This window comes from Phyllostomus discolor, chromosome 4, assembly GCF_004126475.2.
Source record: "Phyllostomus discolor isolate MPI-MPIP mPhyDis1 chromosome 4, mPhyDis1.pri.v3, whole genome shotgun sequence".
Taxonomy (NCBI): domain Eukaryota; kingdom Metazoa; phylum Chordata; class Mammalia; order Chiroptera; family Phyllostomidae; genus Phyllostomus; species Phyllostomus discolor.
Window position 1 is genome coordinate 5,622,985 of NC_040906.2, and position 26,032 is coordinate 5,649,016.

A 26,032-nucleotide genomic window follows, 5' to 3' on the forward strand; every position below is an offset into this window, starting at 1 on the left:
TTAACATTTAAATCACCAGGGCAAACACTGTCTCCAGACGCAGTCTAGCACCAGCAACAAGGGTACTTGCAAATGCAAACCAAAGGTGGCAGCACAATTCCCCCAATATCTGCCATCAAAGCAGTCAGTAAGAGTGGGCAGGGCAGATGATCCCACGGTGTGACAGCAGTCTAAGCTGACGGACCAACAAAAGCACAGAAACCTTCAAGGTGGTTCCCAGGGTTGCTTGAAGAAATGGCTATCTGCAGGTCTGAGGAAGGAACCCACACAAAATAAGCAAGGGACCTCTCGTGCCAGAAAGCACAGGACCAGTCAAAGACCAATGGGGTCCGGCCAAGAGGGCAAAGGAGCTCCCAATGGCCCAAGGTGGGGTAGTGTGGACATACAACTTGAACGTGATAATTGGAATGGACTGAAACACATTAAATATATATTTAAAAGCCCAGATCCCTGAGCTGCTCACAGATGCCAGGGACGCACGTGCACAGCGCGAAGCCGCCGCCAGGGCACAGCAAGAAAGCGGACGCCTGCGAGCCCAGGGGCGCGGCCTCAGGAGAAACCAAACCTGCTGACACCCTGGTCTCGGGCTCTCTGTGACCCAGGGCTGGGACAGTGAGTGTCTGTTTTTCAGCCACCCAGTCCGTGGTGTTGTGTCACGGCTTCCCTACCAGTGAACGCTCCACGTGCGTGAGCTGAGGAAGTGTGGGGTCCTTGTGGTCCCGAGCCCCAGCTTCCTCACGTGCGGGACGAGGCCATTGGCAGACTTAACCGCAGACCTCGAGGATGGAATGAGGCTGTGTCACTGTCACAGGCCTGCCTCACCGTCAGGCTAAAGGGCAGCTATCATCACTGCTGCTCTGATTTTAACAATGACCATCATTGCTGCTGCCATTAGTGTCCCAGAGGGGCAGTCGCCAGGCCCTTTCCCGATACGATGGAGAAGTCAGCGATATTGTTACATACCCAAAATGCTGTGTCTTTCTGTAATCACAAGCCTGCTTTTTCTTTTCTTAAATCTTTACTTGAGAACATTTTTTTCCATTGCTTTTAGAGAAAGAGGAAGGGAAACAGAGGAACTCCAATGCAAGAGAGAAGCATCGCACAGCTGCCTGCCGACCACATGCACCGGACTGGGGAACAAACCCCTCACTCACTCACTCAGGTATGTGCCTTGACTAGGGACGGAGCCCGCGACCCTTCGGTCATGGGTTTCACCTGCGGAGCCCTGCTAGCCAGGGCTGCCAGTCTGTTTCTATAGATAAGGAAATCTTTTAAGAGATTTTTGGGGTCTGGTAAGAAGGCTTGAATATTAAAAAAAAAACCCACAAAAACAAAACTATGACTATGAAACATCAAAAACCAACCAACCAAACAAACAACCCCTTGAGTTCACAATGACCCAATCACCAACTTAAGAGAATAGAGGGAAAGAACATGTAAGTGAAATTATAGGGATGCATATCTAAAATACAGGATTTTTCCACACACACACACACACACACACACACACAAATGATCCAGTTGCTTCAACAAATAAATGGCATATTTTTAAAAGGGGGCCAAAACTATTATAGATTAAAACCGAGTTAAGAATCATATCAACTGCCCTGGTCAGGTAGCTCACTTGGTTAGAAATGTCAACCCCGTACACCAAGGTTGCGGGTTTGATCCCCGGTCGGGGCATGTACAAGAATCACCCGCTGAATGCAGGATAAGTGGAATAACAAATCAATGTTTATTTTTCTCTCTCTCTCAAATCAGTCAATTAAAAAAAAAAGAATCGCATCAACCAAATTTAGTTTGTGGGCTTTGTTTGGAACCTGACTTAAACCAAAAAAATGACTTTTTGGGGGGTAAAAATAGAGGAAATCTGAACACAGAACATTAGATAGTGTTAGGTTTGTAAATGGTATTGTGATTATATATATATATATATATATATATATAAAAAGTCCTTCGATGCCTCATCTACTTACTAGGCATGCAAACCACAGTGATGCTGTGTCGGGAGGCAAAAAGGAGGAGCAGATGAAACAAGAACGACACGGTGTGATAACAACCAGTGAAGCTGGGGGCGGGGAGGGGAGGGTGTGGTGTCCCCCTGTCCCCCGCATGGCACACCTGTGTGCAGGAAAGGCTCTGAGGGGTGGGGGGTGGGTTCTGCGGGTCCCAGGGGCACCAGCACCATTCTCCATGCGTCTCTCTCCATGCATCTCTCCATGCGTCTCTCTCCTTTCCAGCTCAAGCTTTTCTGCTCGGGCCAGCTCAGATGGACGGATGAACAAGGGCTTTAAACTTTTTCTTTAAATTGTACCTTCACATTCTTACTTACATGAAGTTTCACAAGGTTCCTATCATACCCCTGGCTACTCTAAAGTGAAAATGTAGGCGGAGGTAACTAGTTTTGAGATTTTAATAATGATGGCTTTCTATGGAAAAGGAATTACTGGCTTTAAAAACACACAAAGGCTCTTGTTGTAAGTTGCTTGCAGAACACCAAAATTTCAGACTACTCCCTTCATGTCACACACACAAGTCTTGGGGCGACACAACAGCAGAAAATTAGATGCCCGTAGTTCTGTACGGCACATCTGAAGAAGCAGCACAGATAGTGAGTGGCAGAGAAAAGGAAACAGAATGCTGGCACCCAGCGCAGGCACTGACTCATGCTTCGTCTAGGCAAGTCTGAACTCGCGGCAAGCGTTAGACCACAGACAGGAATGGGAGTGAGGCAAGCTGTGAAGTCGGGGCAGCGGAGCAAGCTGGGTCGCACCAACAGTCATGCCAGTGGCAGGTCTGGCCACCAATCTGACAGAATGCCACCAGTGCTGGGACACACAATGCACACCTGGCCAGAGGGGACAGACAACTCTGGTGCAGAACAATAGGAGGTTACCTTGCCAACCAGGGAGGCTCAATGATGAGGAAGAGGATTTGTTTTGTTTTGTAGTTTTTAGGCTTTTTTGATTTTTTTTTAAACGGACAAACTATCCAAACATAAATTCCCGCTTAGTCTAGCAGTGATTCTAGGAAGCCGCACTGAGTCACCAAACTGAGTTGGCTAGAGTGGGCACACAGGTAAAAAGCAAAGGGTACTACTCCATGGGCAAGTTCTTTGTGCACTGACCAAAGTTACGCTGTGTAACACCCAGGCTCCGTTTACCAGGCAGCTTGCACCGCCTGACAGCGTGCACGTCTATCCAAAGACGTCTTTAGATATGTGGTTTAACTGACTTTCATACCCTTGGGCTTTTTACATCGTAGATAACAGAAATAAGATCACAGAGGACTTTCTTCTTCAATCACGTATGATTTAAAAGTTTAGCGGCTATGATTCACCTACCTTTATACTTGCATGGGCATTTTCAAACTCAATATAGCTTCCAGGCTGAATTTTAAGGAGGGAAATTTGTTCAAGAACTACCAAAAAATGAGCCGAGTGAACCAGAGAGAAGGCTTCCCCATATTCAATATGCTGTTTTGCCCAAGACCATCTTTCCTTTTCATTTTTCAACTGAGAACATAAATTTTATTACGTGGTACATACCCTTTCAATAACATGAACAAAATATTCTGTTGGGTGCAGATGTATTCAACAGTAGGAGTCCTTGTACCAATTTGTCTTCTGAGAATATTGTTGAAAATTTGAGCCACATCTTTTTTGCCCTATTAGGAATACAATCATTAAAATATTTACCTGACTAACCATCAAAAAGCCCATCCACCCTCCCCATTAAACTTAAATCAAGGCATTGCATATTCATAATTATGACCAAATATATGACCTTAAAACATTCACAGACATTGAATTTTCTTATTTCTTTATAATTTCAAATTCTAAGTTTTCATATTATTTTTAACCCAAGCGGTGTGTTGACGAAGCAAAATCTCACTACACAGAACTGCAGCCATTTCCGGCTCTCAGAATCATGCTGACTCCGATGTGAAGAGCAAACCTTGCTGTATGTTTACGGTGTTCAGAGACCCGGTTCCCACCCAGATGGAACAGGCGGCCTAAACAGGAGGCCTGTGCTGTAAACACTAGACATGCTCTTCTTTTATAGTGACGGAAGGAGAAACTGTATGCTATTAGTGGTAACAATGAAAGAATTTCATAAGAAGCTGAACTTCAATGGCAAGTAGACACGTGCCCTGATTAAACTAGGCCTACTTGGGAAAGACTTCATATACATTAATAACGAAGGTGCTGAGTGTCACGTGATGCAGCAGTTCAGACCAGAATTATGCCACTGTATTTGACTAAACAAAACAGATGGACACTGCCCCTCTACAGTGAACCTTACAAACTTCCTGAGAGAGTAACAATGCAGTGCTGGATGCCGAGGGATGCTTTGGAATGGCTACTTGTTCACCGGCTGACAGGCCTTCAGGAAACTGAGTGAACAATCGCTTTCCATCATCGGAGACCATCCCGGGGCCCATGGTGGTCAGGGGCTGTAGCAGCAATCTCTAAGAGCCCATCTCAAGGGTGTACACTTCTTTCAAAGGTGTGTCTCTGAAGTGCCAAATGAATATTAACTTCAGCGACCGGGCTGGGGCATGGGGTGGGTGGACAAAGGAGAAGGCACTGGGTGGCCAGTGCATTCCCAACACTGCAGAGAAAATAAAACTGCTGCTGCTGAAATCTGATACCCTATTAAAAATAGATGAAATCAGCTATATAAATGGGTCTACTTGTTCTATGGGGCAGAAATCCATTTTTATTCTTTTCTATTATCAACGTTACATTTGAGTAAACTATGAACCCCACCCTTTAATCCTTCTCCAAAACCGAACCTGGCATTACACCTGCCATTTTCTCCCTGGTTTTTCAGGTGACTGCACGGACATCCAGTCACTGAGGATGACAGACCCTGGGGCTTACAGCAAAGCACACCCATGATAAAGAATCACAGGCCTTGACCAAGCCGGAGCCCCTCATTAGCATATGTGTATTTATTTCTTAGACGGGTATCAAGGGCCATTATTCTCACTGTTACACTAACTAAATATTTAACACGACCTGATCTGGCCACGTAAGCTTGGGAAACGATCTCACCCCTCATCGGCCTACTAGAGCCGGGCAGGAGGTGCAAACGGGCAGAGCAGGCCCTGAGGCAGAAAAGCAGGCTGCGCTGGCTGCCGCACGCCTGACCTCTCCCGCGTCGGCTGGGAGGCCACGTAGGACTAGAGGTTGAATGTTACCAGAGTCAACATTTTCGAGAGAAGCCAGAAATTCAAAATTGTGTATAAAACATCCTACTATTGAAATGACGTCCTAAGTTCAACATTTGTAAGCAGTGTCAAGCAGAACACATATGATCTCTGCGGCAATGAATTCTCAATAGGTAAAAACAAAAAACAAACAAAAACCCCTGGATATTCTTGGAGATATCACCTACCTCTAACGCTTTAACCTTCTATGGGGGTTTTTATACAGTCTTTAGTGTTTATTCCTTGAGAACCAAAGACCAGTGAGTCACGTGGAACAGCACCTGTTCACTAAACATAGCCTACACGGGAGGAGGACATGACGAACGCCTAAGAAACTCCCTGTGCGATGTGGTGGAAGACGGGGAGGGAGCCTGGCCCCAGCCCGGGACACCGCGCTCCCACCCTGGCCCTGGCCCCAGCCCCGCCAGCGAGCAGGCAGCCTCGCCGGGCTCGCTTACAGGTCTGCCAGCCCTGGGCCAGGAGCCGGGCAGAATCTTCAGCTGTCCCGAGGGAGAGAACACACGGACAAGCACTATGAACAGGGTGCTGTCGGTGGAAAGTAAGAAACCGATTTGTTACCTCAAAGTCAATGAGCTGCAGGTCCGCCACGAGGGTGCTCAGGAGCCCACTATTATACAGCTCTTGAGCCAGCTGCGCCACTGCTTCCGTCTGCGGCTCTTTCTCATTCGTGCCGTACAGAATCTCTTTCATGGCAACCAGATTTTTGGAAACTTCTTCCGTGGCCTGATTTTGGGGGAGGGGAAAAAAGTCATTTTAACAAACATGTATAGTAAACACCTGTATCTGTCAAATAGCTTCACTGTGTATTACAAACCCATGGGCCTATGTACAAGACACAAAGGTGGACAAACCCCAAAGCTGCCCTCAGGGGCTAACAACGTGCATGGGAGCACACACGCATATGAGCCAACATGCGTGCTTGGCAAGGAAGACCAGCAGACCCCCAGCACGTGTACCCGAACACTGAGAACAGTACGATGGCAGCGGCAGAACGGGGAGAGAAGGTTCTGTTCAGCCTCAAATGGGAGGAAAATCACACGGAAGAGGCACCTGAGCGGACCCAGAGACTGGAGACCCCGAGAAGCAAGAAGTGGGGAAGGGGGCTGAGGAGCCAGAACGGGCACGAGCCGGGGTGAGGGGAGGGAGGAGTACAGCAGAAGGAGTACAGGAGGAGTCTGTCAAGAAAAGGTGTGGAGGGAACGAGGCAGCGGCAGCAGAAAATGAAGCTGAAAGGGGCTCTGAACGCAAAGGTAAAACGTCAGCGAGAAATAAAACGTCCCTAAAGAGCTTCCACTTCTGGCCAAGACACGGAGGAACCGGGGCCAGATTTTACCTTTCCCCATGGATAAAAGGCTGAAGAGTAGAAGAGCACTGTGACAGAACAAATCTTAAACACTGAACTTCAGGCGGCACAGGACAGTGATCCCCGAGGGAAGGGAGCATATGAAAGGCGCCCCCCGAGCTCTGTGCCTGGAGAGGGAAGCTGAGCCCAGCGGAAGAGGCGGCCTTGGTGAGCCGAGCCGAGCCGAGCCGAGCCGAGCCGAGCCGCCAGTGCTGGGCATCTGCGGAGGCCAAGCGGACCAGCCCTCGCAGCGGGGCCGAGCCCCCGAGGACAGAACTGCAGGGAGGCGAGGGGAGAGCTGCAAGGGCCGCTCACTTCCTCAGCTGAACACGGCCTGAGAGGCCCGTGGGTGTGCGGGAAGCGCCCAAGGCCAGGGAGCACGGGCTCACACAGGCTGGACACAGCTCCTGTCTCCGCCAACCTGAGGGAAAGCTCAGTTCACAGGGTACAGAGCAGAGATTTCAAAGGGCTTTGTCTCAGTCAATAACGAGGAGAAAAAGCAATCAACAGAAACAGCCCTGCAAGTGACACAGGTGACAGGATTAATAAACAAGGTCATTAGAAGTTACTGTAACTATGGTCAGTATGCTCAGAAAAAAATGAACAGGTTAAGTAAAGGTATGAAAAACAGTTTTCTAAAAAAGACCAAAATCAACACCTACAAATAAAACTACAATGCCTGAACTAAAAATTACACTGGATAGAGTTAACAGCAGCTGAGACACAGCAGAAGAAATAATAAACACAAAGACAGAGCAATAACCACCATCTCCAATGGAACCCGGAGAAAGGGGGAAAGACAGCACACAGAGAGTTAGAGGGGGAGTAGGCAAGATAAATGAAGACACAGAGGCTAAAAATTTACTAAATGTGATGAAAACGGTAATCCCATGGAGCCAATAAATTTAAAAAACTAAGAATAAGAAACAGAAAGAAAACCACATCAAGGCATGGAATAATAAAATTGTTTTAATTCAGTGAAGAAAAAAATTTAAGAGCAACCAGAGGGTAAAAATATTAGCCAAAAAAATCAAAGAATTACAACGGACTTCTTGATAAAAATGAAGTAAAAAATAATAGAGGAACATCATTAAAGTTATGGAAAAAGACAAGGTAAACTGTCCTCTGAGAATTCTATACCTACTGAAAAGCGTTCCAAAAACAGAGCTGAAGAAAGAGTTGTTGAGACACAGAAAAGCTGGGAGATTTTGTCACCAGAGACTTGCACTATTGGAAATTGCTTAAGGAGGCCCTACAGACAGAAGGAAAATAATTCAAGATGAAAATCTGCACGTACACAAAGGAATGAGGATCACTGAGACAGCGAAGTGGGTAAATATAAACGACTTCCCACTCATCGTCAAAAACAGTCTTTAAAAGACATTTGGCTATTTAAAGCGTAAACAACAGTGTATTCTGAGCTTACGACACATGTAGGACAAAAATACGTGACAACCGCAATTCAAAGGTGGGTGGGTAATGGAATGTAGTAAGGCCTTACACAGGCAGCAGAATAATATTTCTGAGACTGCAGTAAGTTCAAGTTACATACTGTAAGTCCTAAAGGAACCACTGAAAAAAAACAAAACAAGACTTACAGCTAATAACAAAGGAGACTCAATAGGGCACTAAAGGTATGTGAAAAACATGAAGGCTATAAAAAGCTACATAAACCGAAGTATTTGTGAACAGAAATCCACTTCAAGGGGATTACTAGCGCAGACTGACAGGACAGAAGCGTTTCATGGCACCTGAAGCATCACCGAGTCCCACGGTGCTCCCTGCTACAACCTCCTGCCCCCCTTACTGCACGGTCACCTGCTTCACCTGAAGTAGTTCTAGCGTCCACAGTGTTTGCAGAGTTCAGAGCCAGGGAGCTAGCTAGCTGTTAAAATGTTTCACGAGACAAACATCCCTCACTCTGGTGTCTGCTAGCCCTGGGGCTGTGCTGCAGATCCGCGTATCCTAACTCCTCTTCCACAGAACGGCTCCCCTGGAAGGCAGCTTTGCCCACCTTCCCTAGGAAACCTCTCAGCTTCCTCACTCTCCTCCCAAGGAAGACAGGACTCACATTCCCACCCTATTCGCAGTGGAATGATGCAGAAGACATCAGACCCCACTTCCCTACAGATGCCCCAAGTGCCAAAGTAGCCCAAAGGCTATCTTTAAGAATTTTTGCAATTATAGCATATAACTCATTTAAAGCCAGATCTTTGAATGACAGTGCAATGAAGGCTTTAACTCATCCCACTATTTGATTTAATCTCAACAACAGCCCATCATTCCACAGTGTGGAGGTATTTCTGGATTTGGAAGGACATCCATTATACCAGCTATCACTCTCCTGTCTAAATAACCTGAAAATAGGATAGGCATGCTTCCCATGGCCTCCATCATTAGCCAAAATGAGAAAAAGGAAATAACCCTGAAGGGAGTCTACCATTATTATGCCTTTGAATCACCATGTTCTTTTCAGTAACAATCCACTCACTAAAAATCTCTGGGCATGGCTGCTCAACCACTTATACATTTACACCTACTTTCAAATTGCATTCAAGTGGTTTTTGGTTAAATACTTTGGTCAAATAATATCTATTTCCTCCACATTTCCTGAGCATAAGAAAATGAAATAAAGCTAATTTGGGAAGACCTTTTTACTAAGCCTGTGCTGAGTTCTACTGACTATTACTTTGTATTCTGGGCGCTGACAAATCATCCTCCTAATATAATAATCCCATTATGAAACCTCAATCAGTATCAGTGTTAAAGTGACCCTGACTGTACTTTTTCTGGTCCAGTAAATAAAATAATTTATCAACAGTAAATGTTCTCTTAAAATCTAATCCCATGGGTTGCTTTTTCATTTTATTTTCATTCTTCAGATGATTCTCTTTGACAGGGAAGCACCTGACATCTAGTGGGTCTTCTGAGCCTACTACCTGTTGATTTTATGCCCACGAGCCTAAGCAGTGGGCCTCGGCCCCTTTTGCTTCTCTGGCTAGATCAAAGTTCTGAGGCTCACAGCAACCCTTCAATGCCCAGTTTCTCTTCTTCTTTGAAATCGTGATATGACTTAAATCTGAGTTGAGACCACTCTCTGCTCTCTTCTGATAGCAAAAGATGAATAAGGAGGTGGGGAAGGTGACGGTGGCAGCTAAAAGGTATGGGGTTTCTTTCTGAGGCGATGAAATGCTCTAAAATTGACTGTGGTTATGGTTGCACATTACCTGCAAGTAAATGGGAAAACCACTGAATTATACACATTTTAAATGGGTGAACTATATGAGGTATGTCTCAATAAAGCTGTCTGAAAAGCAGGGAGGAGAAAAGGAAATAAAAAAGCTAATTACTGTAATTCTGAGATGAAAAGCCACCTGGATTCACATGCAAAGTCCTCTTCTTCCCTTTCCGAAGAGGATACTGTCACCTGTACTACAGGTGGGGAGGAAAGACGGGTAGAATTCCCTCATCTGCTATTATCTTTATCTACCCACATCGATCCTCCCTGCTGCTGGCCTCCAGCCACCTCCTGCCTGCTCAGGAACTCCCCCTGCCTGTCATCTCATCTTCTAATACAGTCAGCTCCCCTCCCCTTGATTTTTTCCCCTCAGTTTTAAATAGGACCAAGATTCTCATGAACAAAATAAAAAAAACTCTCCCTTGACTGCATAACCCTCTCCCAGCCACTGCCCACCATAATCAAACGTCTCAAAACATCTGTCTGGGCCCTGGCCGGTGTGGCTCAGTGCACTGAGCATTGTTGGCCTGGGAACCAAGAGGTTGCAGGTTCAATTCTCCGTCAGGGCACAGGCCTGGGTTGTGGGCCAGGCCCACAGCTGGGAGCATGTGCGAGGTAATCGATCACTGGATCTCTCACACATTGATGCTTCTCTCCAGCTTTCTCCCTCCTTTCCCCCTCTCTAAAAGTAAATAAATAAAAATCTTTTTGAAAAAAGATCTCCATTATCAAAAACATAAAACAACAACAAAAATACATCTGCTTGGGTTTGCTTTAGTCCCATCTCCTTCCGAGTCACTCTTTGGCCCAGTCATGTGTGGCTTCCACACCTCGTACTTGACAGTGTTTGGCCAATCACCGACGCACTGCCTGCCAGTCAACCCACCTCGCAGCCTTCATCCCGAGTGAGCTCCTGGCGGCACGGCAGTTGCTGATTACACCCTTCTTTTACAACTGCTCCTCCCTCATCTTCTGCTGCTCATCACCACCCTAATTTCTTCCTTCCTGTTTTCCTGGTTGCTTCTCCCTTTTGGCTCATCTTCCTCAATGAGGCCATTTAAATATTGGAATTCCTCAAGACAGGGCAAAGGCCCTCTTCTCAGTCTCTCATGTCTCCCTGAGGTGATCTCACCCACACCCACGGCTTTAATTAACACCTCAGTGCGGAGGCCTCACAGATCCCTATCTCCAGTCCGGCTCTCTCACCAGCACGCTCAGCAGCCCACGCAGTGTCTCCACCTGGATGTCTCAAGGTACCTCGGACCTAACACATCCGAAACAACTCACGTTCTTGCTCCAATGCCTGGTAGGTGCTCTTCCCTTGTTTGCTATTTCAGGGAATGATACCACTACTGATGCTCATATACTGGGTTGGCCAAAAAGTTTGTTGGTTTTTTTTCCCCAAAAGATGGCTCTAGTAGTGCTTAATTGTCTTTAACTTCATTCAAAACAATTTTGTTAGATTGTACTGTGACAGCTGTTCTATCAATGTGCATTAAAAAATAAAACAAAAACAAAACAAAACAAAACAAACTTTGCCCTGGCTGGTGTGACTCAGTGGATTGCTCACCAGTCTGCGAACTGAGAGGTCACCAGTTTGCTTCTTGGTCAGGGCACATGTCTGGGTTGTGGGCCTGGTCCCCAGTTCGGGGTATTAGAGAGGCAACCGATCCAGGTTTCTCTCCCACACCCATGATGTTTCTCTCTTTCCCTCTCCCTCCCCCTCTTTCTAAAAGTAAATAAAATCTTTTTTTTTAAATAAATGGAGCCACTTAATTTTTTATTTCTTTTAAAAATTTTAAAAGATTTTATTTATTTACTTTTAGATAGGCAAGGGAGGGAGAAAGAGAGAGAGAGAGAGAAAGAGAGAAAGATCAATGTGCGTTTGCTGGGGGCCATGGCCTGCAACCCAGGCATGTACCCTGACTGGGAATTGAACCTGCGATGCTTTGGTTCACAGCCCGCACTCAATCCACTGAGCTATGCCAGCCGGGGCAAAAGTAAATAAAATCTTAAGAAAAAAATCAAATTTGGTGAATTTTTGTGTAGCCATTTTAATATTAAAAATGGAAGAAAATATGCAACATTTTCAGCATATTATGCTTTATTATTTCAAGAAAGGTACAAATGCAACTGAAACACACAAAAAAGATTTGTGCAGTGTGTGGAGAAGATGCTGTGACTAATGGAATGTGTTGAAAGTGGTTTGCAAAGTTTCATGCTGGAGACTTCTCAATGGACGATGCTCCACGGTTGGGTAGACCAGTTGAAGTTGACAGCGATCCAACCAACACATTAATTGAGAACAATCAATGTTCTGCCATGTGGGAGAAGCCGACATACTCAAAATATCCAAGTCAATAAAGTTATTGGTGAGAATGAAAAATGTGTTTTATTTCACAGAAAAAACCGCATGGACTTTTTGCCTAACCCAATACATGTCAGAAACTTTGGAATTATCCTTAAGTCTTCCTCACCCTGCCCTAAGATCCAGTTCATTAGCAAGTCTCTCTAATCCATCTATTTATCCCCTCCCCCCGCCCTCACCATCACTACCCAAGTCAGAGTCACCATAACTACTACTTACCTGGTCTACTAAGGAGCCTACTGACTGTCTCCTTGAATCCCCTACAAACCATTCTCCACGCCAAACCTACAATGACCTTCTTATAACACAAATATGATTGTCATTCCCTCTGCTATAATGCTTCAATTACTGACTGCTCTTAGGGTGGAAACAATTCCTTCTTAACATGGCCCACTGAAGCATTCATGGTCTGACCCTACCTCTCTGCTCTTAGCACTACAATTTCTCTCCCGGTATCTATAACGCTAATGCCCTGGTCACACTGGTCTCCTTTCAGAATCTGTGCACATATGGTTTTCCACGCTTGGAATGTTCTTTGTGCCCATACCCTGTACCACCTACTGACCAACTCCTATTCTTCCTTCATTGCTCAGCTCAATGATCACTTCCTCCGAGAAGTCTTTCTAGGTAAATTCTACCATACACTTCTTCTTGGTGTTTCTCCAGTTTCATGTAATGCTGCTTTACCTTCTGCTTTCCAATTAATGTCTGTGTCCTTGTGCACTGTGTAGGAGCCCAGTGCTGCTGGTGCTTCACACATGCTGACGAAGGGTTGAACGTCAGCACACTCGATCACTGGGACATAAAATCCAGGCGGAAACTGGATGTAAAGACATGTGCAACACCATAAAGTCAAGGATCCACCCCCCATCCCAAATGTAGTGCTGACATAGGGTCCTGAAGGAAGGACACCTTGAAACCTCTCACCAGGAAAGTTAAGGGAGTCTACTTGGAAGAGTTAAGTGGTGAGCAAGGAACCTCTTTTTCTGCCTATGGGGAGGGTAAGAAGAACACCTACATTTTTCACTTTCTGTATTTCAGATTTGTTTGAGTATTAAGCAATTCATATTTTCCTTTTTTAAACAGCAAAATAATAAAGAGAATGAGACACACAGATCCAAGTGTTCACTATGTTGTAGTGATCTCATTTCTGCTTCTGCTTCACCCCTGCAAGACAGCTCCCCCTGCCAAATTTTAAGATTCCTAAGAAGTAACTAAGTATATGCCTATATATGTAAGTTAAGTCTACCAACCACACCTTAAAAAAGAGTGCCACAAACAATGCAAAATAAAAAGCTAAAGGCTGGAATGGGTCTTAATATAGGGAAAAGCCTGACCCCAACTATTCAGAAGTAGACAACAGCACCGGGGACAAGAGGCTACTTTCAAACCTGGGCATCTCCGTGGTCAGTTACTGTCTACACAGAGTAATCAGCAGCATGACAGAAAAGAAAAACTAAAATTCATCTACTTGATTTTTAGCAGTCTTGACAAGTAAGAGAGATTAAGTTTGTATTTCAAATGACTTTCAAGTTCACGCAATATTTCAATAATTTCTGTGATTTCTGTTGCCCATTACATGAACAATTACAAGTTGATTAAACAAAGCTTTAAAAACTGTCTACATGTTACTAAAAGATGATCAGAAAAGCTTAAGAAGTCAAGTATCCCACCAGAAAAGTCAATGCAGTAAGTATCCATGGAGGGAGGATGCCACACGCAGCACAAATAAGCCTGACCTTCGGGTTCTAGATTGGATTTGGCTCCCCCTTCAGCAGCATTCACACTAGGGGCCCTGCCCAGGGCCCTGGCTCTGGCCTGCTCACACCATGTCAGTGTGCTCTCTGCCTCTCCGGCCACATCCTCCTTGTCTGTCACCTCCCCGTGCGGCCCCTCCCACCTACTGAGTCAGCTAGTCACGACCAGGGCTCCTCCACGCACTGTACCCTTCTCGAGCTGCTGAGATCATCATGTCACCTAATCCCCCGGGCTCCTGAGACCACGTCACCTGCCCTGCTAAGACCGCAGATTCCGGCGCTGCGCGTGCTCACAGCTGCAGGTCCCCTGCTCCCCCAGTCACCGCGGATGCCCTCCACTGAGCCCTCCTCTACGCAGGCTCCCACTGCATAGGAGCCTGCAGACGAGGTGCCGTACCCAGGCACTCCCGGTTCACCGACGTGCCCACTGTTCGAGTGCCTTCAGTCCGGTCAGAAACGGTCCTTCCCAACGGGCTGATTTAAAACCAGTAACTCCTAGTGGCAAATATTCCAAAGTTGCTCCACTTCCCTTAGGATACTTTAGTTTCTCTCTTTTTCTGCTCTGTATCAGACCATCTACCTTCACTCCTTCCATATCCAGACAGACGTTCTAACGAAAACATTCTCAGCGTCCTCCATCCATCTGGTGCGTTTCTGTCACTCTCTGTCTCAATCCTGGAGACACAGCAGAATCACTCGGGAGACGTCAAGGAGTGAACAGACACGGACTATTGACCTCACATGCCTCCTGACAGGGCATGGCATCACCTGCATTAAAACATCAGCCACATGAGAATTAAGGGACACTCTACAAAACAACTGGCCGGTACTTTTCAAACATGCTAAGGGTGTGAAAGGCAAAGGTTCAGAAACTGTTCCAGATTTAAGGAGATTAAGGGGACGTTACAACTAAACGCAATGTGCTGTCCTGAACTGATCCTGGTCCAGAAAAAGCACACTAGTAGGAAAACTGCTGAAATCTGAGAAAAGGTCTGTGGCTTAGTTAAGAGTATTATGCCAATGTTGTTCCTGATTTTGATCACGTTGCTGTGATTATCAAAAATGGTAACGTTTGGAGAAGATGGGTGCAGAGTACTCCTTTTCCAATCATTTCGTAAGTCTACGTCAAGTTAATTAATCCTCATATTTTGCTTTTTTTCGTCACTGGGAAGCAGCACCGCTCCTCAGTTGCAAGGCCGACGACTCTGTGTACGCGGGCTGGAGAAAGGGCCCCTGAAGACGGAGGGCAGCTTTGCCTCGGTTCCCCCACCCCAGGTGCAACTTTGCCAGCTGCACGGCCTCATGGAAGGTTGCTGGGCCAGACGGCCGCCGAGATCCGTTCTAATTCTTAAGATCTCAAGCTCTAAATGAAGGTTCTCCCAATTCTCTCTTGCCCTGGACATCTTCATCTGTCCTCAAGCAACCCTGAAAGCCTCACCTTCCTCCTCCCCCTCCCCCCTCAGAGCCCCCGCATCCATGAGCCCTCCTCTCATTCCTAACCCCCCCTCAGATGCCAGCCCAGCCGCGACCTGTTTCAGCCCCTGGCCTTGCAGTTTTGCGTCTTCTCACCTGCACCTCTCATTCCCCCAGGACGTATATTCAAGGGCTTTGCAAAGGCTTGCTTACCCCTCCTCGTACCTTCCTCACTGCAGTGTCTACGGCGGTGATTTACACACGGTCTGACACCACGATTTCGTTAACTGACTGAACTGTCCAGGACACTGCATCAGTCAAACAGGGTGTTCCGAGACACACGCTAGCCAGCCTCGTGTAGCCAGGGAGACTCACGTCACGTTTCACGGGCACAGGCCACCAACAGCGGCTGGCTGCTCTACACCAACGTGGCCACGGAGAGAAGCACGAAAGAGGGGAGCCCCTCGCGGCGAGCCCGCTCTGGTGACTGGAGAACGGTGTGGCGTGCAGCCGCCTCACCAACTCACTCCCTCACCCTGAGTCCCCGCAGCGAGGGCCTTCTGAGGTGTGGTGAGCCCTGCGTGACTGCACTGAACAGCCGGGCACAGTGGGAGTGTGGGGACACCACACAGAGGACAGTCTCAGAGGAACGGGTCCGGGGCTCGGCAGAACCCCCGAGTCGGGGCTCCGCGCTGAGAAGCCTCGTCTCTAAACGCCAGGGGGCCAGGTGTATTAATCCCATGCCACGAAGCCTCACTGACCTCCACATACCACTGACGGTTAGCAACTTTGTTCTTACTTAATATCTTTTAGAACAATTTTTAAATTTAACTATCTAAGTTACAGGGCCAACTTAAGCAGTAGCAAGTATTCCACAGGTCACACCTAACTCTCACCGCACGATAGTAATAGTAACGGTATCAGAACTATCTACTTCTGTTACCCCCGGGACAAGGGGACAGTCGTCACTTCCGGTTTTTAGGGCGGTGTCCATGACAACTTCCCCAACTGGAACTGAAGCTGTGAGCCTTTCCACCGCCTGCGTTCCCATTAAAAAAGTACAGCGAAGTGGAAAAATAAGTAATTAGCAAGCCAAACACTGGTACAAATGGCCTATTTCAAGACTTCCAAAAATTCAGGTTTTGTATTAAATCTCTCACCTGATGCCCAATGTTCTCGCAGGACCCACCACTGTACTATTTTACCATCATCGGTGGCAACTGCTTGGATACAAAGCAGTGATACAAAAACAACAAGTTCAGGAGACAGAGGACATGCTCACTTCCCCGTCAGTGCTCCCAGGCCGGGTCCCCGCAGGGCGCACTGCCCTTCCCACCTGCTCCTCCTCTGGACCCAACAGGGCCCAGCTGCTCAGCAGCAGATCCCCAAGGGGCCTGGTGGTGGCCAGTGACAGGTGACAAGGCAGCCAGTCAGATGGAGGTGCAGGGCTGAGTCTGGTGGGACGTAAGACTGGGCCTGCCCACTCCCTCCCCTCTGATTTTTAATAGACAAAATTAGTGATAAAGCTTAACCTTAATACTATAAGGTTAAAGATAACTTAAAGATAAACAAGAGTAAAATGGTTAAAGTGTAGATATGACTAATTCAGGATTTAAAAGGCAAATATATAACCTTAAAAATTACGTTCTTACTTCATAATAATAAACTTAAAATGACAGGACATTTTTTCCCTCCTATCAGAGGCAAAGACTTCTAAAAGATACACACTGGTGGCAAAAAAATGAACTGATACAACTCGACTGTAATTTGGCAAAATGTAAAAAAAAAGCGTTAAAAAAGTGATCCCACTGACTTGGTTAAATCAAGGGGTACCCATAGAATGGAAGACAATAGCAAGCTTTAAAGAAACAAGTAAATCTACAACATGACATGCAAAGATGTTAACATTAAAATGAAAAAAGCCCTGGCTGGTATGGCTCGGTGGGTTGAGCCCTGTCCTGCAAACCGAAAGGTTGCCGGTTTGGTTCCTGGTCAGGGTACCCGTCTGAGTTGTGGGTAAGGTGGGGCGGGGGCGGGCCGAAAGGCAACTGATTGATCTCTCTCTCACACGATGATGTTTCTCTCCCTCTCTCTCCAAATATAAGTAAATAAAATCTTTTAAAAAGATGAAAAACAAACCAGGTTGTAGAACAGCATGAGCCCCTGTTCAGGTAGTTACCCGCCGTGGAGAGAGAGGGAGAGAGCGTGAACGAGGGCCCGCGAGGACATCCCGCCGTGGTAACGGTGGTCATCTCCTGTGGTGGCAGACTTCAGATGAGCCGTGTATTTCCTTTATACTCAGTTGTGTTTTCTGAATTTTTTAGATCGATAAATATAGAAATCGCCTACAACTATTGGGCTTACGAAGGAAGCACAGATCTCACATGCACCCCCCCATCCCACATTACCCAGAGCGGTTATGAAAAGAGAGAGAGGGAGAAGTTGCAAATTTCAGCCTCCTCTCTCTGCATCAAGTGATTTCAAACAAACAGGACTTTGACAAACAGATGCTGAAGTAAGGAAGAAAGAATCTGATGACTCTTAGGTTTCAAGCCAGAGATATAAAGACAACATTTCTTAAACCAGTCAGTCAGGAAGAGGAAGACCAATTCTGGGGCAGAGAAAATGAATTTGGAATTGAAATGTTAAGTTAGAAGTGATGCCCCAGTATGGAATCACAGCATCTGAAGTATTGAAAGAAATGTCGGAGGTCATCTAGATCGGCAATTTTTAAATGCTTTTGGGGCCACTGATATCCTGCTCCTGCCTGCCCCCATTTTTAAAAATAAAAATCTTATGCAGAACCCTAATATACAAATGAGAATAAAGTGAAAATAAAAAGGTGAACGAAGGGAGGGAGAGCACCTGAAACCATGTTCTACCCGCCTCTCTACAGCGCTCTTTGCAGAAGTGGAACATCACGTTTGAAAGCAAAACACACACCTTCTCTGCTCCCCTCCTCCCCATTTCAAAACAAAACAAGAATCCCTGCTATCTCTCTCATCAGAAGCATCAAGTTTCTCCAGATAAGCAGGTAGCAAGCTTTCTGTGGGTCACACGGTCTCCGCCACAACCACTCCACTCTGCCACTGCAGCAGGAAGGCAGCCACAGACCACAGGTCAATAAGTGGGCATGGCTGTGTTCCAATAAAACTTTATTTACAAAGCCAGGTAATGGGCTGACCTGGGCCACAGTTTATTGGTTCATGCTCTGGGAAATATTTGGTGGGTAGAGAAAATAGGCCAAAGGGTGAACCTGGAGTTAATTATAGACAAGCATCAAATCCTTTCAATTCTCCCTTAGAAATCCCCTCTCTCATATCTTGCTCCTCTTCCTTACCCTCAAGTTTCCTTGTCATCAGAGTTCTCTTAACAAGTTCGTCTTCCGCCATTACATCCATCTTCCCAAACACACTTCCAATCTCATCCCGTCTCTGACGCTGAAAAACTGCCAGTGGGAATATAAAATGGCACAGCAACTCTAGAAGAGGCTGGTGGTTTCTCATAAAACGAAACATTTGCTTACCATATGACTCAAGAGAACATTCTTGGGCATGTGTCCCAGAGAAAGGAAAACTCGAGTTCACACAAAACTGGTATAAAAATGTTCACAGCAGCTTTATCTGCAACAGCCCCAAACTAGAAGTGGTCCAGATGCCCTTCGCCGGGCGAATGGTTGGCCACACTGTGGTACGCCCATGAGCAGGATGGAGCACTGCTCGGACCCCAGAGGAATTGCGTCTCACGGGAATTAAGCCGAGTGAAAACAGCCAATCTCAAAAGGTTATCTACTCTATGGTTCTATTCAGAAAACATTCTTGAAACAACACAATTACAGATTTAGAGAGCAGACCGGTGGTTGCCGGCCAGGGTTAGGAATGGGGGAGAGGAAACAGGCGTGGCTACCAGGGGGCCTGTGGTGACGGGACCGCTCTGGATCTTGACTGTGGTGGTGGTTACAGAGAAGCCACACAGCTACACATGTGACGAAACTATGAAGAGCCACCACACACTCACACTCACTAAAACTGGCGAAATGCGGATAAGGCCTGAGGGCTGTGCCGACATCAACTCCCTGGCCTTGCTGTGTGCGTAGTCACGTGAGACGTCCCCATGGAGGGGGACTGGGGAGAAGGTGCTGCACAGGGTCTCCCTGTGCACTTCTGTCTGTCTTCCCGTGAATTAATAATTACTTAAAAATAAACATTTAAAGCAAAGCAAAACAGCAACAGATTTCTCCAGCTGCCTTTAGGTGCACCTGTAGGCTGTGTGCAAGGCTCTTTTCATCCACCACAACCTACAGTCTTGGCCTGACTTCCCGCCACTCACTCGCATCTAATCACCCCTAGAAAGCCACTCCGAACTCGTCACTGTCTTTCTGACCGTGCCAGACTTGATGCGGGGTCACATGCCATCTCTTCTCCCTCTTCGCCTGCCAAACACCTTCAAAGACAGTTGGAAAGTCACTTCAAACTTAATGCTGGCTCTGAAGAGGTACTAACTGCTTCATCCCTTTGGGCCCACAGAATTTCACTGATACTTCCGAGAACCTCTCTCTATGCTATATTTTATTATTTACATCCTGATCTCATCTCTTAGGTTATAAACTCCTTAAAAACAGAAAAAAACTGATCCATGTGCCTGCCCAGTTAGTGCCCAAGTACGAGGGCACTGAAATGCCTGTGGATTTAACCAAGTTGAGAATCTTTTGCAAAGATGACAATGAAACTGCTTCCACCGTCGTCTGCGAGAGCTGTCCTGCTGCGTGCTGGACCCACGCAACCCGGCAGGACGAAGTGCCCGCAACTGGGACGGGCGTCCCACTGCCAAAGTCGTCTTTTTTAGAAGCAATTTTGAAACGGGTCTGTAAGCAGAATTTTTCACGTTTTTATTCATTAGTTTACATAACTGAATTTATTAGAATTTACATGTAAGTGGTTATTACTGAGAAATGTCTCAAAGGACCCATATATTTTTGAGGGGTTTAAGTCCATTTACTATCTTGTGTATTTTTTACTTTTGAGTTTCTTCACACCTATGCTTTAGCAACAGACTCACCTTGAACAAGAGCCCTCTGGATATATACTGATCTGTATGTACCGCCTTCAGTAGCAATTCTTCCTCAGAAAGCTATTAGGTGACCTCAGGGAAACAAGTTCTTAAATCAAAGTAAATGAAGACAAAGAATGTGAGATGGAATCTAGAAGTAACCCGAGAAATATTATTGGCGCCAAATGTTTCGTAATGAGAGCGATTCTGTTATCACCCTGATTCCCGTGCTCATTTAAAAGGAAAACCGTGCGTGCACACACGCGCAACATCATCAGAGGAAACACTGGGATGCTCTCCTAAGCTGAAAGATCATGGACGAGGAAAAACTATTAATAACCTCCTGGTGTCAAAGATTACTCTAAACAAGTTTAGTAACCATGAGTCACTGCTAAATGGCCATGCTATGAAAAGACTCCTCTCCGGCCCCCTCAAGCATGCCAGCAAACGTACTCGTCTCCTGAAGTGAGTGAATGCAGCCATTCAGCACCGTGAGCACACTCGTCCACAGTGGTGAAGGGGACAAGTGTGTGCCGAGCGAGGCAGCCATGCCTTCCTTATACAGCACGCAGCGGGCAGAAAGTGCATAAACAGTCACTCCGTACACCAGACCTACGTGGCTGTCAGCAGTGAAAGAACAAATTCCACCCCACCCTACTCCACACCCAGGCCCAGTTACCTAAAAATAAGAATGCTAAAATAAACCATTTTTTTCACTAAAGGTGTAAGGGGCGTAGTTTTCAAATTCTTTTTAAAAAAGGTATGGCATAGTTCCTAAGGATTAATCTCTTTGGATTACATATAATTCTCAATATGGCAACTGTTTACCATATAAAACAAATAAAAGTACCAACATATGACAAATAAAGAAATAAGCACTCAATTGTTTTATTTATCATTTGTCTTAACATCACAGGAAATGAATGAAAAAATGACCATGGATATAATGAATAAAGCAGAAATAGGCATTATTTTTCACTAAGGGCCTGGTAGTTAGGAATGATTACCAACTCTGACTCTAATATGATTTACCTAGGAAAAAAGCTTTCTTGATGTGGATTGAGATTAATAACAGGAAACTATTCTTCCTCAAAAAAAGATGCAGGCACCTTGCAGAATACAGTGTTATATCAATGTAAGGATGGATCAACCAGGCAAGCCTGAATTCCTTCTGCAAGACCTGAGTGGTGCCCTGGCCCACACGATACACACCCAGAGACAGGAAACTCGCTATCTACCTACCAAGGAAGCCAACATCCACCTATTATTTTTCCTAATATCAAGACGAAATTGGACTCCCTGCTTTACTTCCGCTCACAGGTCTTAATTCTATCTCTTACCACCACCTGCGACCTCTCCTTTCCTCTTTTTAGATGACCCCCTAAAAACATTTTGCTAAGAGGTCTAAAGCTCAGATTTTATTCTCTACTTCATATCTCCAGTTCTTTCAACTATTTCTACGGCAGACTTCTGAGTTTCTGCCAGCCTGGGCACGTCCCTCTCAACCCACTCTCGTTTCTCCAGACCATCGGGTATGGACTTGTGTACACAGAGAAGGTGGCCACTTTGAATTTAAGTGGTGTATTTTGATTATATCCACCTAGGCTTTCAACAGTCTTTCTGGGGGCTTCGTTACATGATCTCTTCTCAGGGCCAATACCTGTGCTTTCCAGGCCACCGTTATCTCAGCACACGGGTAGTCTCTTCTTGCTCTCTTCATTGGGTGATAATTGACATAAAACAAACCGCACATATTTAAGGAGCACGTTTTGATGGGTTGGGGCTCATTTACACACCCATGCCCATCAAGACAGGGACACAGCCACCGCCACCAGAGTCTTCTGTAGGCCACTCACTCCACCAAGTCTGCCCCAACCCTCCACAGCCCTGCCAAACCCAAAGCAATTACTGATCTGCTTTCTGTTACAGTGGTTTCCACACAGTTTTGTATAAGTGGAATCATACACTGTATTCCCTTTAGAGTCCGGCTTCCTTCACACAACATTTAATTACTTGAAGTCCATTCATGCGGCTGTGTGCAGCAGTAGCTGGTTCTTTTTCATTGCTGAGTAGTGTTCTGAACTAGCAGTAGCTGGTTCTTTTTCATTGCTGAGTAGTGTTCTGAACTAGCAGTGCACTCCAGCTGATTTATTTACACACCCGGGCTCTCTCCTGTTTCGGACTATTGCAAATCAAGTTGCTATGAACACTTATGCACAAGTCTCTGCATGGACATTATTTCTTATTCTGTTGGATAAATACCTAGGAGTGAAATGGCTAGATATAAGTTTAGCTTTTTAAGAAAGTGTCAAGCTTTTCCCGAAGTGGTTGCATCATCTCATACCCCCATCAGCAGTTCCAGTTGCTCTGCACAATCACCAATATTCGGTACAGTCAGTATTTTCAATTTTAGCCATTCTGCTGGTGTGCAGTGGTAACTCATCACGTCTGTACTTGGAAGAGAGTAGGGCCAACAAAGCAGACCTCTTGAAAAGGGTCATTTAGGTCACCGCTTCTGTGGGTGGCAGTACTAAAAGGGAATGTGACACTTGGCCACCATCATAAAACTCAGAATTATACCTGACCATGATACCCTTTTATTAGCCACAAACTCAACATGCAAATTGTTACGGTACTCTGTTTTACCCTGTTTGGCAGAAAAAGAGTTCAGAAGAATCCTAAGGTGACAGGTGACAGTGTTTCATTTCAACTCTGCTGTGTACTCCACTTTCAATAAATGCAAATTGTTACTGAGGCTCTGTCTTCGGAAGGCTTATGTTCTAACGGGGGGGAGGGAACACTGAACAAACACTACTGAGTGTATTAAAATGTTAACTGCCATACAGGAAAACCCCACAGAACAAGCTCAGGGGAGCAGGAAAGCCAGGGGACAGGGGTGCATTTCAAAGAGCAGTGGTTGGGTCAAGGAAGACACTGAGCAAACACTTGAACGCAATAAGGGAGTAAGCTAAGCAGAAAGCTGAGGGAAGAACATTCTAGGCAAAGGGGACTGTCAAATGCAAAACCCTAAAGACACGAGTGTGACCGGAGTGCGTGAAGAAAGGAGGCCAATGTGGGGGGCGTACTAAGAGAAGGGGCCATGGAGGCCATTGGTCAGCATTTATTTTCTGGAAAAAGGGCAGATAGTAAATAGTTCACACTTTTCAGGCCACATAAGGTTGCATATTCTTCTTTGCCTTTTAAACCAACCCTTTAAAAATATAAAAGCCATTCCTAGCTCATGAGCCTTACAAAAACAGGCACGGGCAGGATTTGGGCCGTAGAACTTAGTTCGAGCCCTTGTGAGGACTTTGACTTTTACGTGGAGGGAAAGTAGCATTTGACTCACGTTTTAAAAGAAGCACCTTGGTTGTAGGGGGACAGGGGAGACACACCCACCCGAAGGTCACTGCAGTAATCCAGAGCAGAGATAACAGCCCAGATCAGGTTGCTAACTAGGAAAATGGGGAGAAATGGTTAGATCCTGGCTTTCTCCCTCCATGCCTCGTCCTTGGGCCCCGCCCCGAGATAAGAGGATGGATTTGCTCATAATTGGACTTGGGACCCTGAAAAGGGTCACGGATGACTTAAGACTTTGGCCTGAACAACTAGAAGGATGGAGTTACATTAACCATTATGGGGACGGCGACAAGAAGGTGTATAAAGGACGTGTTTCGCTCCAAAACAAAACAGAATTCATATTCCTTAGATCCCGCTACAACTTTATGCTATTTTATTTATTCTCCCAGAACTTCAGTCATTTTTTTGTCAAGCTACAAAAAAATCCTGTATGATTTGAATAAAATTGCTTTAAGCATAACAATTAATTTGAGAAGAAATGGCATCTTAATGATATTCCATTTGCTAACATGTACTGGGTATTCTATTATGCCTCTGAATGAAGTTTTATAATTTTTTCACATACAATAGGTTCTTGCATACTTCCTAATGAAAGTCTTCTCAGACATCTAATCTTTTTTGTTACTATTGTAAGTGAAATACTTTTTTAAAACTTACAATTTCTAGATGGTTTTGGTTGGTATTTATAAAAGCTATGAATTTCCTATTTAGCTGCCCCAGAGAACCCCTGTTTTTGCGTTGGTTCCCTTGTGTTTTGTAAAGATATATGAATGTCCCAACACGGTCACCTTCTCTCTTTATCTGCAATAGCTTTTCATTTCTAAACCACTTCTTTATACACTGGGTAGAGTTTCAAGAGCAATGCCAAGAAACAAGTGCAAACACTCTGGTTTTAATGGAACTACCTTCGGCTTTTCAGTCTTATTAGTATGATGTCAAAGTGGTTTTTTAATGGTTTTTAATTTACTGATTAGATTTTTATCTTTCCACTGTTTTCAGGTCTCAGTTCCCTCTCATTACCATGTGAATTGGTTACTACTTCCAGGGTTGCGGGCCAGGTCCCCAGCTGGGGCCTGTGACGTTTCTGTTCCTCTTTCTCCCTGCCTTCCCCTCTCTCCAAAAATAAATAAAATTTAAAATAGGAATATTTTCAAGAATTTGATTATTTTTCTTTGCTTCGTTTATCCTAATAGCAGGAGGTCTATGTGTGCTTCAGTTTACAGCAGGAGTTCCTGACATTCTGGGTCAGATAATTTGGGGGGTGGGGTGGGGGGTGGAGGCGGACTGTCCCGTGTTCAGCAGCATGTCTGGCTTGTACTAACTAGTGCCAGTAGTAGCCTCCCCGTGTCATAAGAAACAACGTCTCCAAGCATTCTCAAATGTCCCCATGGAGGACAAAACCGCCCCTGGCCGAAAACCACTGATGTTAGTCAGGCAGATGCTATGAACGCCATCGGAGACCACGCTTGCTCCCTGTACTTACAGGGTTCACGCCCAGGGCCACTTCCTCAGTGAGACTTCCCCCATATAACCCATCTAAACAAAGACACTCGCCCTACCCAATACCACCCATCACACACACACACACACACACACACACACGTGCGCACACACACCTTTCATCAACTGTCACAGTAGACTTTGAAGTTTGAACTCCTTGGGGTCAAAACCATCTTCATGTCAAAGTAGTACATTATTTGTCCCTTTCCACTACACTGTCATTTGCACTGACGGTAGGGACCACTGAGCCAGTCAAGGCAGAGACACCAAACTATACTAGCCATCATTACAGTTTTATCACCATGCAGTTTATTAAAAAAACAAACAGAATAAAAAGGCATGAAAAAGAGTAGAGCTGATCACTTGCTTTCAGCGAACAGGGGCAGGTTGAGATGCCAGAACACAAAGAACAAAGGGTGGAAATTCACCCAGAGAGGTGAGATCAGGTCACAAAGGGTCTCCAGTGCCCTTCAAGGCACCTGCATGGGTGGGAGGCTGAAGGCAAGGGAGGGATCAGAGAGGTAAGAAGGGTCCAGAGAAGCTTTAGAAAGCAGGAATGGGAGGAAGTCAGAATCAAGTCACAGACCCCTCAGGAAGAAGGGTTCCCGCAGTGCCGCAACAGACGGCACCTCAGGGAGGAGCGGACACGCGAGGGGACGGGAGGCAGGTCCGGGCCGTGGTGGGTGGGGAGGCAGGTGCTGCTCTCGGGCACAGAGAACGCAGCCGGAACCCCGGACAGGCGCCTCCCCAGGAAGACTGCCGGTGGGGAC

General features: G+C 45.9%; 1 protein-coding gene and 3 long non-coding RNA genes across 4 annotated transcripts in view; 2 read left to right on the plus strand and 2 right to left on the minus strand.

The window, feature by feature from the left end:
- Window positions 1-25,714, plus strand: LOC118499971. Its single transcript, XR_004902490.1, has 3 exons — window positions 1-133; window positions 25,042-25,048; window positions 25,704-25,714. It is a non-coding gene; the product is annotated as an uncharacterized LOC118499971 (long non-coding RNA).
- CAB39 (calcium binding protein 39) overlaps window positions 1-26,032 on the minus strand; it is a 72,121-nt gene that overhangs the window by 17,177 nt on the left and 28,912 nt on the right. The window contains exons 3-4 of the mRNA XM_028509622.2: window positions 5,794-5,958; window positions 3,548-3,666 (exon numbers count right to left, since the gene is read on the minus strand). Of these exons, the coding sequence (XP_028365423.1) occupies window positions 3,548-3,666; window positions 5,794-5,958 (284 nt within the window). The remainder of the gene's footprint in view (window positions 1-3,547; window positions 3,667-5,793; window positions 5,959-26,032) is intronic.
- Window positions 20,182-22,709, minus strand: LOC118499972. Its single transcript, XR_004902491.1, has 2 exons — window positions 22,486-22,709; window positions 20,182-22,450 (listed from the first exon to the last, which is right to left on the minus strand). It is a non-coding gene; the product is annotated as an uncharacterized LOC118499972 (long non-coding RNA).
- LOC118499973 lies at window positions 22,765-24,879 on the plus strand. Its single transcript, XR_004902492.1, has 2 exons — window positions 22,765-22,898; window positions 23,571-24,879. It is a non-coding gene; the product is annotated as an uncharacterized LOC118499973 (long non-coding RNA).